General features: G+C 37.2%; 1 protein-coding gene across 4 annotated transcripts; it reads right to left on the reverse strand.

Annotated features, from left to right (window-relative positions):
• Nucleotides 1-2,970: 2,970 nt before the first annotated feature.
• Nucleotides 2,971-9,846, reverse strand: LOC148028063 (gibberellic acid methyltransferase 1-like). 4 transcript variants are annotated; one of them, XM_087689758.1, is made up of 3 exons: nt 8,967-9,846; nt 8,549-8,821; nt 2,971-3,801 (listed from the first exon to the last, which is right to left on the reverse strand). In XM_087689758.1, exons 1-3 carry the CDS (start codon nt 9,735-9,737, stop codon nt 3,679-3,681), a joined length of 1,167 nt encoding a protein of 388 aa, XP_087545884.1. In that variant the 5' UTR covers nt 9,738-9,846; the 3' UTR covers nt 2,971-3,678. The 4 variants fall into 4 exon arrangements, with proteins under 4 accessions (XP_087545884.1, XP_087545885.1, XP_087545883.1 ...); XM_087689759.1 differs by lacking the exon at nt 2,971-3,801 and adding an exon at nt 3,812-5,473 and having other exon boundaries at nt 8,967-9,845; XM_087689757.1 differs by lacking the exon at nt 2,971-3,801 and adding an exon at nt 3,812-5,584 and having other exon boundaries at nt 8,967-9,845.
• Between the last annotated feature and the right edge of the window lie 6,000 nt (nt 9,847-15,846).

Here is a 15,846-nt window from a genome sequence, read left to right on the forward strand (position 1 = left end):
CTCGAATTTCGGCAATAGGACAAAAAGTTTTCGAACATCCCTTTTCCTTTCACATTTTAAATTGTGAACCTTTGGATCCACACTGTTGCATTAGTTCATAAATGTTTTTTTTTAAAACAAGATGGTACAAAAGCAAAGTGCCATTTTTACAAAATATGTTTCCATTTTTAGCACATTTTTGTGCCTTTATTTGCAAAAATTTCTTAGTCATCATGCTCATTAGAGTGCAAATAACCGGCCTGAGTAACCTTCACATGAGAAGGTAAAGGATATCCAATAGGCTTAACATCCTATAGATGAAACTACTTAAGGACCTTTTGGATATACTCCTTCTATAACAAGTAAAGGAGTTCCTTAGAGCGATTGTGCGTAATGTGCATCCCAAGAATATGTGAGGTCTCTGTCCCATGTCCTTCATCTCGAAGCACTTGATTGAGTGGACCTTTCAAGGCATCTAGCTCATCATGAGCACTCCCAGCAATTGACATATCATCCATGTAGAGTATCAAAATCATAAGGTTGCCATCATGAGCCTTCTTCTATATAAACACAAATCTATATCACTACAAAAATATCCCTGTGAATGTATAAAAGCGTCAACCTTGTGGTATAATTTCCTAGGTGCCTGCATACGGCCATAAAGGCTCTTTCTCAATCTACACACTAGGTGGTCCTTGCCAAGTTTTGCAAAGCCCTTAGGTTGCTCCATTCAAATCTCATCATGTAAGTCCCTATGAAAAAAGCCAATCTTGACATCCATCTGATAAAGATCCAAGTCGAGTTGAGCAACCAAATCTAATATCAAGCATAGGGTAGTCATCTTTACAACATGAAAAAAACTACATCAAAGTTTGCACCATGCTCCTGCTTGAAACCCTTAGTAACCAATTTGGCCTTGTATGCCAGCTGCGAGTATCCAAGGATACTTTTCAACTTGTACACCCACTTGGATGGCAAAGCATGCTTTCCACTAAGAAAAGGAACCAAATCCCATGTATGATTTTTCTATAGTGAGTCATACTCTAACTGCATGGCCCTCTCCCAAGAGTGACTATCACATCTGCACATGGCCTCATCATAAGTAAGAGGCTCACTAGTATCTGTTACCATAACATAATCCATAGAGGGCTTAAACTGTGCAAGTTGTCTTGTGTCTCTAGTAGACCAAAATAGGCTATGGGGCTTGTACATCCTATGGAGCATTAGGGACCTAGGCCACTAGAGCATCAAGCCATTGTTGTAGGCTATCTAGCTGGTTGTATAGTAGCAAGAGGGTCATCTTGAAATATCACCCTACATACCTCAATGGCATGCTCATGTTGCTTATGCATTTTCTCTTCATGGTGGATTACAACATCGTGGTTGCGAATAACCTTTTGAGTCTGTGGGTTCCATAAGTGATAGCCCATCCCACCTACATCTCCATAACCAAGAAAATTGCATTTTCTAGACTTAGGGTTCAACTTATTGCGCTTGTCCTTGGGAACATAGCAGAAAGCCACACAACCAAAGACATGCATATGAGCATATGAGGGAGGGTTTTGGACTATTGAGAGTGGAATTTAAACACGAGGAAAACGCTAGACAAGCACCAAATGATGAAAATTTTATGCAAAATTCAAAGCTCAAATGAAGCGACGCGGATCCAACAATTTTAAGTAGCCATGGAAGATGGAAATTCAAATTACTTTGAAAGCTGGAATTTGTAGTGGTTGCGGAATTTTCATAACTCTTTAGGGTTCTAGATCGAAGAAAAACAAGTTTCAAGCAGTTTGAGACTTCAAGATAAACATGCAGAAAATTTCAGATTTGGAATCAGGCACTTGTCGTGGAAGAAGCCCAAGATCAAGCACTCCCGGTGTAAAGGGACTTGAGAGAATTAAAGGGGCATGACCCTTTAGCCCTTGGGGCCCAAATTTTTTCAATTTTGGGTGGGGGGGTCATTTTTTGACATGGTGGCATGAGAAAAGCCACCCTCTTTCGTACACAACAATTCTCCTTGGTGGGACTATGGAGCTCAAAAGCACCCAGTGACCCAATTTAAAGATGTTGGCCTGCTCCATAATTTCTTCGCTCTATTTCACCCATCTCCATGCGGGGAATGGTGAATTGATTAGAGATAATATAAATTAGTATTTCTCTCTCCCCTCTCTCTCTCTCTCTCTCCCGTCTTAAGGTGTATTCATTTGGATGATTCTTGGAAGAGATTGAAATAAATACCCATTGTCTGGCTTACACCAGATAGTGATGGGATCATGCTGATGTAGAGGAATGATGGCTAGCATGATTTGAGGAATAATGATGGGTTGGGCTTTCTGAAAATGCAAATATTGATTTTCAAAACCCAAGAAAAGGCAGTACGTTCCTTTTAATGGAAATTTGAATCCTTTTTTACAATTCTTAATGCAAATCTCATTTATCTGTACTAAAAAATTGTTTGATGCTTGGTTGCAATATAATTGAGAGCTATGTGTCATAAAATTTTAAATCTTTGCTCGTAATCATGAGTTATTAATTTTCAAAAATCCAAAAATCGTATTTTAAATGGTGTTTTCATCATTTTGGACAATCAAATTGTGTTCATATGGGGTAAAATTAAATTTCAAGATGGATTAAAATGTGACTTAATTTTTTGACTCGAAAAAATTAGAGAAATATATCAATTTATTTAAAAAATCATGAAAAAATAAAAAATATAGAAAAAATAGATATGATGCACCAAAAAATTACAGAAAATTATAAATGTGTTTGTGAATGTATGATGGGGCTAGGGCATGAGGTTTAGCCTCAACCTACAACAACATGGTAATCCCTTCTAATGATACTTGATATCCTCTCATTTTATTTTCTTCACTTTATGAGAGCCCTTTTAAGATAAGAACATGACAAGCCAAGCATTTATAGTGAACATTTTGGATTCTCATTTTTCATCTACACTTTTGTTAAATATGGTGCAAGAGTTTATCAAATGAGAAAGATGCCTTATGGAAGCCATGAAAAAAAGGGAACATAGCTAATGTGTGAAGAAGGAAACTCAGAGATAAAAGTTCAATGAACTTAAAATGAACACAACAAGACTAATGAAAATATAGTGCACGCCAATAAGAATATTCAAATGTGTCATGTTTTCATCGTAGCATTTGTCAACTGCTTTACAACTACCAACAAATGTCAAATTTCAGAGATTTTGACTAAAAAGGAGAAAAAATCCAAAAATGATCTTTACTATCTCCAAAATAAAGGAGACAAGAAAACCATATACTTGCACATGTGGCAAACAATCATTGGTCCTTTCCTTAATCCAATGATTAACAAAAGTGCCACTTTTTACACGTTTTGGTCCTCATGGCTTCATGTTTACAAACCCATGGAAATTATCATTCACAAAATGCTAACTTCACCATTGCAAAGAAGCAATAATCTGCATGTCTTATAGCACGTGACAACAATAGTTCAATTGCATTGTTAATTAGATTAATCCCATGTCTACCACACTATTTACAATCATTTATCACACATGAACAACCCTACATAATGAATAGTAGTATGGATCTAATTTTTTCAAGAAGAAAACAAGGTTTAAATCACTAAGGAAATTTTATACAAACTATAAACTCTAAAGAGAGTGGAAGTGAAGCAAACCTTAGATATGTTGAGTTGAGGGGTCCCTCCACTACCTTAGGTATGAGCTCCCACATCTTGGACTAGCTTCCTCTTCCTCTTCATCTCCTGCCCTTCCCCCCCCCCCCCTGTGTGTGTGTGTGTGTGTGTGTGTGTCTCCCAAACTTTTGATTTTTGGGCCTTTTCAAAAAACATCGGTTTAGTATGTATACTTAAAAATTTGTGCCATGTCAAAATAGGCATGAAATCATGCATGAGAAGTCAAAGCTAAAAGGAGTCTAAGAATTGGCATTAAAAAGGGTGCTAGAAAGCCAAAAAAAATCAATTTTAAATGGTTACTTACTCATCATTAATTAATGCACCTCTTACACATATTATGCCTTTGTGACTCTAGTTGGATTTTATTGTAGTGCCCTCATTGATTTTTTGCATTGAAATTCAGCCTTTCTAGTAATTAATTAGTGGACAGCTCCTAGAGGGTTCCGTTATTGCAAGGAATTTTCCTAAAAGATCAACATGAAAACATCTTGTACTGATTTGCAATAATGCTAACTATGTGTATAGGAGGCGATTCTACCCCAGGGAGGACATGTTTAGAGGAGTTGAGAGAGTACATCCTAGGACTATATAAGAGTGTGAGTTTGTGTCACTTCCATAGGCTTTGCACATGCTAGGATTCCACAAAGAGAGAGAGAGAGAGAGAGAGAGAGAGAGAGAGAGAGAGAGAGAGAGAGAGAGAGAGAGAGAGAGAGAGAGAGAGAGAGAGAGAGAGAGAGAGAGAGAGAGAGAGAGAATGAGCTTAGGGATATCTCAAACAAAATGCATTCAAAGAGAAATATCACCAAGAGAAGATCACTTTAACTTTAGAGCTTGTAAGGAGGGGGAGAGAGAGAGAGAGAGAGAGAGAGAGAGAGAGAGAGAGAGAGAGAGAGAGCATATAGGATGACAACTGAAGGGTTGCAAGCTATAATTGTCAACCTCCTTTTCCATTTCGTTAGATAGACATATGTACTTTTAAATGCCTACTTTTAAGTGCCAAAAAACAATGTTCTAGAGATTACTTTCCAAGGCATTTATACATTTTTTCACCCTTAGATATGGTATTATTATTCGAAGGTTTGTGGTAATTAGCATTACTATTTAACTTTTTACCATCAGTTATAAAGCTAACTTATCAATTTATGTAGCCCTTTGTTTAAAATTTTAAATAAAATTACTTGATATTCTTAGACCTTGGTTTTAATTTGTAGTGAACAATATTCATACTCCATAGCATTTTTGTACATTTCTTCCCTTGTCGGAAATAAAATGATGAGATAGTTTCTTTTTCACTAATATATTTATGGTTGAAAACATTTCCACACAATAAATAATATTTTACGAACTCGATGTTCATAATTTTGGAAATTACATCCTAAACACCTCATAAACTCTCAAGATATGATGAAAGGAAACTAAAGATCACCAATCTTTATTGATTCAGGGGTACAATCTTCTATACTTTGTGATATCATCATCCCTTTTATAAGATCTCTATTTTATATACATAGTAAGCATATTCACAATCATGCCATGTTGCCATCAACTTCTAATGAGATTTAACAACGTTGACATATTAAAACAAGATGATCATATGTCAAATGCGTGGTCAAATGAGCTTTCTGGGTTGCATTTGTTTCAAGCCTTTGAAAGAATAAAGTGGTTCTTTCTTGGCCAATGTGGGCTTTCATCATAGGCTTTGCTAAACTTCCCATAAAACCTGCCCAATACTTTCCAAAAGCTTGTGGGTCCTTGAATATAAAGAATATGTTTCTTCCTGAGGTAGATTTTCTTGGTCTCCCATCATCTCTAGCTTCAAAATTTGCAATTGTGGAATCTCTTTTAGTATAATAATGAGCTCTCTCCAATGGAAATTATAAAATGGTACATTGAAAGTATCCCTCTCCTCATTACTTATTATTCCCTGTATGTTGTTGATTAAAAAATCAACAATAATTAGTTTGTTTAGGGAAAATCCATGAATAATATTATGACCTAAATTGAAATAAATCAAGGAAAGACCCATTACTTTAACATGGGAAAACAATGCTTAAATTTTGAGGTATACAAGAATAGCACTAACAATGGTGGTACGATGAGAAATAATTGAGCACTTGAAAATATGCAATATACAATTGATAAGAGTAGTTTAACTATGTAAATTGATCATGGTGACACATTGAGCAATCAAATATGGTTCCAAGCAATGATATTGTTGGGTATAATGGAACATTATACACTATTTTAAAAATGTATGGCCTTGAATTTCATACTACAACAAGCTTTGATTGCTAACATAAGAATGCACAATTATGTATGATAGAATTAGTTAAAAATTGCAAGCATAAGTGGGATGGTTTATTAGAGTATGGATCCACTTCTAAGTGTATTGGACTAGTAGCTAGTTTAGAAAGGCACAAGTAAGTATATTAGACTTGCTTAGAATTTAATTCCACTTACAAAAGTAAGTTAGATCAATTACCAACACTAAATTGAAATAGTTAACAAATGTATACTATATTATTATTTTAAATCTAGGTTTGATAATACCAAAAGTACTAGAATGATCCCATGCCTTAGCTCTCAAAAATAATTTGAAACTCTCCCCTCTCCCCAAAAAGATAGTTGAGAGAATACATATACATGTGTGTGTGTGTGTGTGTGTGTGTCCCCTCAATGGTAGCAAAATGGGCAACTAACAATGGAGGAATATGGGCCCACTTAGTGGCAAAGGAATGGATGGTGGTAGCAGAACTCTCTCTCCCCCCTTGGCATAGAGTTACTATCTATGTATGTGTGTGTCTTTGTCCCTTGCCAATGGCAACAAAATGTGTAGGTGTTGTGCATCATGAATGGTAGTGGATGGGAAAATGGATAGACGAATAGTGGCGCGATATGTAGTGAGTGATGGATAGACAATAGTGTGTGTAATGAATGAACAATGGCAGTGATATGGAGGTGCGATAGTGGTGTAAGGGGATGCAGGGTGATGTGAGGGCATGGATGATGGCATGGACGGTAGAGTAGATGAAGATGCACAAAGAGAGAGAAGGGAGGATTGAGTATTTATATAATTACTCAATGTTTTTCGTAAAAGTCATAGTAATTACTCTATTTACATGATCACTCTATTTTTTCTTTAATTAACATAACGTAGAAAATGAATTTAAAATTGATATAGACATGCATAATGTCTATAGATATAAATATAAGCATGAATATACATGTATGTACATACACACAAATACATGTGTGTATGCATGTATATACTCAAATATATACATGCATATATGGATATGTATAAATATATATGCATGCTTACACACGTGTGAATGTATGTTTGCATGTATACAAAAACTTTTTCTTTGATGCAAGACTATATGCACAATATTTCCCAAATTATACCGACAATCCATCTACTTGGTTTAAAAATGGTTTTAACAACTATTGAAGATAATGCACAATCACATGAATGTTTCAAATTTTATTAGATAGCTTTTTTCCATAAAACAATATCTTAGTCAAATCTAGCACAAACTAAGTAATCATGAGCTAAATTTGCTTCATGAAGGAAAATAGTCCAATCGACACATGTAAAAAAGTAAACAATCATAAACTAACATAGTCCAATCAAGAGATGCAACCATATGCTATACATAAATTAATATTGCTTAAGTTAAGGGTGGTAGTCTAATAAGTATGCAATGCACTAATTCATTCATCTACCCCAATGGTTTATCATTAGGACAAGTATGGCCCATCAGAACAATATCAATTACCCAGATAATAAAATATTTAACTCCCCCAAGGTCACTTGAAAAACATGAACCAAAGAACTAGTAAATAATCAAGCACTATCTTTTCCTCAAATTGGAATAAGTAACCCTATATTTCTCACTAGGGCTTTAGCTCAATGTTTTTAAGTACCTCTACGGCAAGAATAGAATCTAGCTCATCTGAAATTTATAAGACCCATCTACTTGATGTATAAGGTACTCTCAACTTTTTGCCCAATAGAAGAGTTCTTCACCTTGCAAGGATGAAAACCAAAAGAGACTCGCCTAGCAAAAAGAAGCAACCAATTCAGTGGCCTACTTAATTATAGAGTTGCCAATTGGAATTTAGCCACTTCTTTACGTGCCCATCTAGAAGCGGAAGCATCTTGGCAAGCCCACCGAGAAATGCATAAACCCTGACGGGATTATTTGCATAGATGGCTTTAACTGATTATTATAGATATTAATATTATTAATACAAATATTATAGATCAATAACATATTCTTATAACCTATTCAGAAAATCGTAGTCATGTTATTGCAATCCCTATATTCATGTGTGTGTGTGTGTGTGTGTAAACAAATTTGGGAGAAGAGAGAGTATTAAAAATTGAGAGAGAGAGAGAGAGAGAGAGAGAGAGAGATTTGAAGAGATCAAAATAATTGGGAGTAGAGGGGATAAAAAAATTTGAGAGAGGGGGGAGAAAGGAAAGAAAACCTAGAGAGAGAGAATTTGGAGAGAGATTAAATCATTTTAAAGAGGGATAGATCATTTAAAGAATTTTGGGGAAGGAGAGAGGATAAGAATTTTTTGATATAGAGAGAGAGAGAATTAAAAATAAAGATGATAATAAAAAATATTGGGAGAAGAGAGAAAGAGAGAGAAGAAAAAGATAGAGATGATAATAATAATTTTGGGGAGGAGAGAGAGAGAGAGAGAGAGAATGAATTTGGACGGGGACTGAGGAGAGCTAGGGGCAACTTTGCTTTCCTCAGGAGACCCTTCACTCTAGCGTCATCGAGAAACTGCTATGAAACATACTAGCGTTCGTTGTTGACGAAATAATGCTAGTTTTTTTAGAAACAATGAAAGGTATTTATTATCGGATCACCTCCTCAACCATTTCATTCCATGTGGACTCGAAGTAGCCGGACCAAGTGTCGTTAAGATAGTCGCCGATCGGGAGCTCTTGAGTGCGGGTGAGGGAGAAGAGGAAGAGAATAGCGTTGGAAGTCATCTCTTCGGCTCTGCACTTGAGGAAGCGAATCAGATCCTCCTTGGATTGTCTGGCAAAAGCCTGTGCGACATGTGGTCTTTGGCCATGGATCCATATGTGACCCCCATTCCATGCAGGGGACGACTTGTCAAGCACCTCGGGGGGTACCTTGTACATGGGAATTTAGAGAACAAACGGTTCATGATAATTTCGGTAGAATCAAGCTCATTCATAACTCTGCCCTAGAACGCCATTAAATCGAAGCATGAGCGGCGATAGTATTGAAGTTGAGACTGTGCAGCTGGCAATTTACCTGAGAAAGCCAATGCAGAGAGTATGCGCAGATGACGAAGTCGAGGCTTTGTTTGGGGAAGAGACGATCATAGAAGGAGCCTGGCACGCCAGCTGCGTACACTTTGACATGTGGACTTGCATTATTCGACTTATTGACTGCGGGTTGGAGCTGATCATGGTGCGTTAATTCGTGTCGCAGAGAATGAAATAGGTAGTTGAAGTCGTTGGCTGGAAGGTCGGAGAAGAAGTATTGGATCTCGAGAGGACCGCCATCACCATGATCACATCCATCAAGAGCTGCATATTCAGGAGTATTATCACGAGGGCTTGACAGGCGCTCAGCCAACGTACTGATCACGAAGTTTGCATAGGCGAGGGTGTTTTGGCCATACGAGCAGCCCAAGTCTGCGACAGACACAGGCCGTCGATGACAATGATGATGATGATGATTGTTTCTTATACGTGCCGCGTGCTGATGGGCGTCTACGTCTTCGTCTTCTTCTTTGTCTTCTTGGGCGGTTCTGTTGCTACTACTGTTGAGCAGGAGCTCGATGAATCGATGGAGGGCATCTGCAAGGTGTGGCTTTGCGCAGGAGTGGAAGCTATGGCATTGGAGCCTGGAGTTGGCGGCGTAGCTCGCGGCCGGATCTGCTCCGTCTTGCATACAGGGCACTGCAGTGCCACCGCATGGTCGCTTATTATTACCAGACATATTCCTACTACTACTAGGCCTACTTCCGCAGTCACTCATCTCCGGCTCCATCATCTCCATCACCATCTCCATCTCCATACTCACTCTTGACCTACTAAGGCTTATCTATATATTTGGGGCTATCCATCACCAGCAATCTACCCTTTGGTCGCTTGCCTGCGCCTCCTTCTTGCCTTAACGACACGGAACTTCAACGGAAACATTGAAGACACAGAAAATGACTTCTTACTGACTTTATAGTGCAAATAGACAAGAACAGGTGATTTTCTTACAGGTGACTTTAAAGTTTATAGTGCAAATAAACAAGAACAGGTGATTTTCTTATAGGCCTTTTATTAGCATTGATGATTGCCCCCTTGAGGACCGAGGCACGTGCTAGCGCAGACGGTGCCAGTGGTTTTTAATATTGTCGTTTGTCCACATATCTGCAAAAGGAAGTCCCAAATTAGATTGGATAGCATATTGGACTTACCATTGTTGAACATAACATCATTTCTACTAAACCATATGTACCATAAATAAATACCTCTTAACTAGCTCCATGTTAGTGGGCGAATAGCATTGGCCTCTCCCGGAAATCAATTCTTTAATTTCCAAGAAATCAAATATAGGTGCCATTTATAGATTAGCTCAAGGAGGTTTCACCTTAGAGCTTTGGAGGTTTTTTTCGCAACATTTTTCGCAAGGGATGTGCTTTTGGAGAACATGATCATGAGTTTCCCATGTGGTTTACCAATGGGAGCTAATTTCGAGCATTTTCTCTTCTATGATCCCCATGATGCCAATCATCTCATAAGTTCATGCAAACATTTCAAAGGTGTTGTCTCACTAGGTGAAGCAGTTAATAGTTGGGAAATTAGTCTATGTAGTGAAGATTATTACCATTTGATAGATTTATTAGTGTATAGTATCAAGCTTCAAGCCTACTAGCAAACATGGCTTTGTTGCATTGACTTTATGTTAGCATAGGTTCGAGAGGCTAAACCACTTTCGGTTTCACCCTTGATAGGTTGATCCTCTTGTGTTGACCTAAGGTTATTGTCATAGATTGTGGTTATTGTTGAGATTGAGGTTATAAAAAGGGTACCAAATGTCTTAGACACAAATTTGTCAATTGGAGTGAATGTAACTCAACAATGCACAAGGTGTACTTGTGCTGCTCTGAGAAAATAGTTGGGGCATGCTAAGACTGTTTGGTCAAGACCTCAGGTTCTACAGATTGGGCTACATTTTCTTTAATCACTTGTAGTCATTTTTGGTTGATCATGTGCGTGCTTGGGAATCCATATCAAACAATTGCCTTGATACTTTCTCTATGTTGTGAGGATAATATTAGGTACCAAATTTTAATAAAGTATGTTATTCTTTGGAATGTCTTTTGCATTTCTTGAGTTGCAATCATACTTTGATTGGGTCTTGGGATTGGCTCAGCCTATTTCTTAGGCTACGAGTAGAAATGAGCTTGTTTCTTTGACTTCAATATAGATATTCTATTGCTCAATGGTGGTAGCTACTTCTCTTGGGCCTCCAATAGTTATTGAAGCAAGGTTTCCTTCTTCTTGCAAGGTACAAGTGGTGGGGTAGGCTTAAGAGATTTGTTTGCCCCATGGTCAACTTTCCTACATTGAAGGCAAAGATTACCTTTGGTTGCAAGAAGTGCTAAGTGAATATGCTTCTTGATGTGGTCAACATTGCATTGCACTTGACATTTGAAGGGCCAATCTAGCCAAATCTCTAAGCTTACATCTTCTTTGCATGAGTTCTTTGCATGAGCTTGCACTTGACTAACAATAAGTATGAAAGGTGGAGCGAGAGTGGAAGCATAAGCAAAAGCAAGAAAGAAGAAAGAGGTATGGAGGTTCAAGCACGAGATAGCAAGATGGTGTGTGAAAAATCCAACAATCACAATGTGTGATATGCCCTTCCTTTATTCTATTGTCATGTAAATAATAAAGAATAAAGTGACAATAATGAGCGGTCACCACCTATAGTGTGCAGGTGTGTAGGCAATAAGTACAAGTAAATGTAGGTGGCTAGGCAGAGGTGGCCTTCAAACCTCAACAACCTCCCATTTAAAGGTGAATGTGCCTGAATGTGGAGAAAACATGAAAAACATGACAAGGTAGAGTGTACATGGGTGGTGTAAGCAAGTTAACCCTTACCAAATAGCATGTCCCTAGATATTGCTATGTAGTAAATGTAATTGCACTTTTTTCATTTGGCCAAAAGTTCATTTTGAATGTTTATTTTATTCCCCGTACATTTTCTTTAAGGTAGATTCAATTAAAAATGTTACAGATATTGGTCTCACTCCCAACTCTCTCTCTCTCTCACCAAATTGTGTCTATTTGAACTGGAAACAAAAACTTGCAACACTTCTTTCCATTCTTGCTCTCCATCACATCTCTTAGAAGGTGTCATACTCTGTCTCTCATAGTAAAATCTCTCTCTCTCTCTCTCTCCACAATCAAATTGTGTGTGCTTGTATTGGGCACAAAAACTTGCAACATCCCCTTCCATTCTTGCTCTCAATCAAATCTCTTGGTAGCATATATATACACACACACACACACTCTCTCTCTCTCTCTCTCTCTCTCTCTCTCTCTTTATGTGCGTGTTGTTATTGTGAGAACAAAGTGCATTATGGTATTGATGGAAGCAATACTATTATTTTTAGCCAAACTACAATGCTAGCAAACAAGCCAACATATACTTGATTAGTGTTATGTTTCCACTCATGTTGTGTAAATTGCAAGATTCCAAGGACAAGAAGTCCCAATAGATCATGCATTTCAACTTTTATCAACTTTCACCAATTGTTTCTAGAGACACGAAAATCCATCATTTCACGTGCTTTGCATTCAATCAATTCATGTCAATCAACCACATTTTGAGAGAGATGTACAACCACATGCCACCATTAGGCAATATGATGTTTGAAAAAAAAAGAGGTGGTATAATAAAAAATGCAAGTCTAGCCATGGAAGAGACTAATGAATTTGAAAAGCAACAAATTGTGCTTGAGATAGTAAAGTTCTTCATTCATAAGACCAAAGGCATGAGAAGAGAATTGAGGGATGGAATATTTAGTCGATTTCTACAACATCCTACAATGGTAGGGTTATGACATCATTCATTTAGAGAGGAGTAGGGAATGCAAGTAGCATTACTGGCCAATGTGTACAATACATTAGCCATTGTGAAGCAACCAACAAACAAGGAAGTGTTGTTCATGAAGAATAATGCATTGACCATGTCGGTGAACTCAAGTGATGCAATGCCAATTCATAAGGTTGCAAGGGTTCTACAAGTTTCCAAGCAATCATTGCATCATGCAAAGTCCCATGTTTGAGCCAATAGAGGTGATGGAAATGGTTTATTCCCATTGATAGGCTATTGGAAAAAGACATGGAGTAGTACAATAAGTAAAGAAGTTAAACAAATGGTTTACACATTTTAGGAGATAGAAGCACATGTTTCTCCTAATAAGAAGGATGTATGTAGAAAAAGATTAGGAAAGAAAACCTACCCCAAACATCCAGTCCATCTACTCGATGAACCTCAAGTGTATTAATTATGCATAGTTCTCCTAGCTTCAAACTATATCTTAGTATACATACATAGCATTGTTTTCATGTTGCTCTAATACCTTGCATGCTACTTGCTTAATATCTATCAATATTCCTAATGATGATTCACGGTGGTGTTGATTAGCATGTTCAAGTAGTAACTAGGTAGCATATAGGTTAATGTTGATTGGCTTTATAGGCTTGAACTAAAAAGCATACAACTAATTAACTAGCATAAAATTCCTATCTAGCTGGCATACAGGTTAGTGCATTATGTTAGTGTTAACTTATTAGGAGAAATATGGACTCTCTTTTTCGCCCCTTAAGGGGGTTCTCTCACCTTTCTCTCTCTAAAAAGAGATTCCAAAATAATATTAGAATAAGAGATCTTCTACAATCAAGCAAATCTTGTATTTGAATTTTTAATAGATTTCACCTATTATTTTATTCTCAAATTGTAGGATAAGGTCACTTTTTCTCAAAATCCTCATAACTAAAAAAATACAGTTCTATTTTTTTAAAAAATGAAGCCAATCATTAATATACAACTCTTTAATGCCCTCATGACTTTTCAACATGAAAATATGTTAGAAGACGCTTACTACCCTGCTCATTGCAAAACTGCCCAAGTACTTTAGAGACATATTCACCTCCATTATCTGACCTTAGGCATTTTAGCCTATATCCAAACTGATTCTCAACAACAATAAGCCAAAGCTCAAAGGTAGCCAATATATCCAATTTGATTCTCAATAACAGTAAGCCAAAGCTCAAAGGTAGCCAATATATCTTATTTTTACTCTATGGGATATGCCCAAATCTTATGTAAATAAACATCAATGAGAGTCAGAAAGTTTTTCATGCCACCTAGTGATTGACAAAGCATGGGCACATATATCAAAATGAACAAGAGCTAGAGGCTCACCCATGTACATGCATAATGCCGAACTTCTTATGAGAACTACATGTCTGTCTGCCATAAAGCCAATGATCACATGAATCAAAATATTTATAGTCAAGGGATGGAAGATACTACAAACCAAAAAGCATTTTCATTCCTTCAAAGTGACGATGCCATAAAGATACATGTGGTATGTTTGCCACAACAAAAATATAGTTAATAGATCTAGATAGAAGCAAGGGATAGAGGTTGCTAACCTTGGTACATGAATCAAAAAAAAGATTCTCATGGGTAATATTCCATGCGGAATCACCAAAAGATACATGATATCCTGCATCATCCAACTGTCCAACAAAGAGTAAGCTTTTGGTCAAAGCTAGAACATGGTGTATCTCATGCACAACAAAAGTGCTACATGAAGCAAACTGTAGTCTAACATCACCAATACCAATTATATCCAATGTTGAGTCATTTCCTAGTCTCATAGAATATTTTGTGTTGTGATAGGAATGAAACTAATATTTATGCGAGGTAACATGAAAAGAAGCCATGGAATTAAGCAGTAATACTGAGGAAAATTGAACAAGACATCAACCAACTAACTAGCATCAAGAGAAGAAGCGATCAAGATGTAATTATCACTAGACTCCAACTCCAAGGCATTTATCTCCCCAATTTTCATGTTAGACTTACTAGAAATAATGTTGCAATCATTAGAATTTTCTTGCACTTTTCCCTAACCTTTCTCCTTGTGCTTATCACCACGTATCTTTGGAATTGTGGCCAAATATGAACCTAGTTTCCACAATAATGACATGTAAGAGAGGCCTTACAACCATGTGACTTATAAGCTATAAGTCTACCCGCAAGACTAAGACCTCTATCAGTTTCTACCATGGTGGTCATTACCACACCAAAATAGCATCCTTAAAGTATCAAACATGTGTTATGAATTTATTGTTTGCTATACAAATCAAAATTGTTCTATTCTTTGTAAAACAAGGGATAGAAAAATACATATAATAAAGTCTATGAGTGTTCAGATTTGTATCTCTCATCATACTCTTCGTTTCTAGCTGTGAAACGTTGTCGTGTTGCTATGCGCACACCATGTAAAAAAATCTAGAGTATGGCTTCCTTTTAGATTTAGAGAGCCAATGCCATTTTAGACATTACTGTTAGTGTCCATGGTTCAAAACTATTAGACTTTAGTCAATTTTTAATATTCTAGATATTATCTCTTGTAAAAAAATATTCTAGATTAGGATGATATGTAAAAGAAAGCATGTAGCTTTCAGCTATTTTGAGAGGATTTTATGTAAAAAGAGAGATTAACGAAATTGTGTGGCATGCGATCGTTATTTTCAAGCAGTGACCAGCACTCCGAAAGTGGGAGATGAAGGAGTGATTTGGTAGGATTTTGGTCAGGTGTCCTAGTATTTAACCCCCCTTTCGAGCCATTGGAAGGATCGGATTGGTGATCTAAGCAGTGATGAGACCTCAAATGGGCCGGCACTGGCTATGGCACTAGGCGGACCTCATGCTCATAACAGACAAAACATACCCTCACGGCCTTGCGGGCCAGGAGCATCTATCTGCTACTAAAGGGCGAACTGTGCTAAAGCTTAATTTATGTGTTTATGGTTTTGTAGTCCAACGTTTCCCTTTCTATAAAATCCACAGAGGGAGAACCCTTACACATTGGCAATAAATGCCA

Source organism: Lygodium microphyllum, chromosome 12, assembly GCF_053477565.2.
Source record: "Lygodium microphyllum isolate KBCC chromosome 12, Lygodium_microphyllum_v1.1.10, whole genome shotgun sequence".
Taxonomy (NCBI): domain Eukaryota; kingdom Viridiplantae; phylum Streptophyta; class Polypodiopsida; order Schizaeales; family Lygodiaceae; genus Lygodium; species Lygodium microphyllum.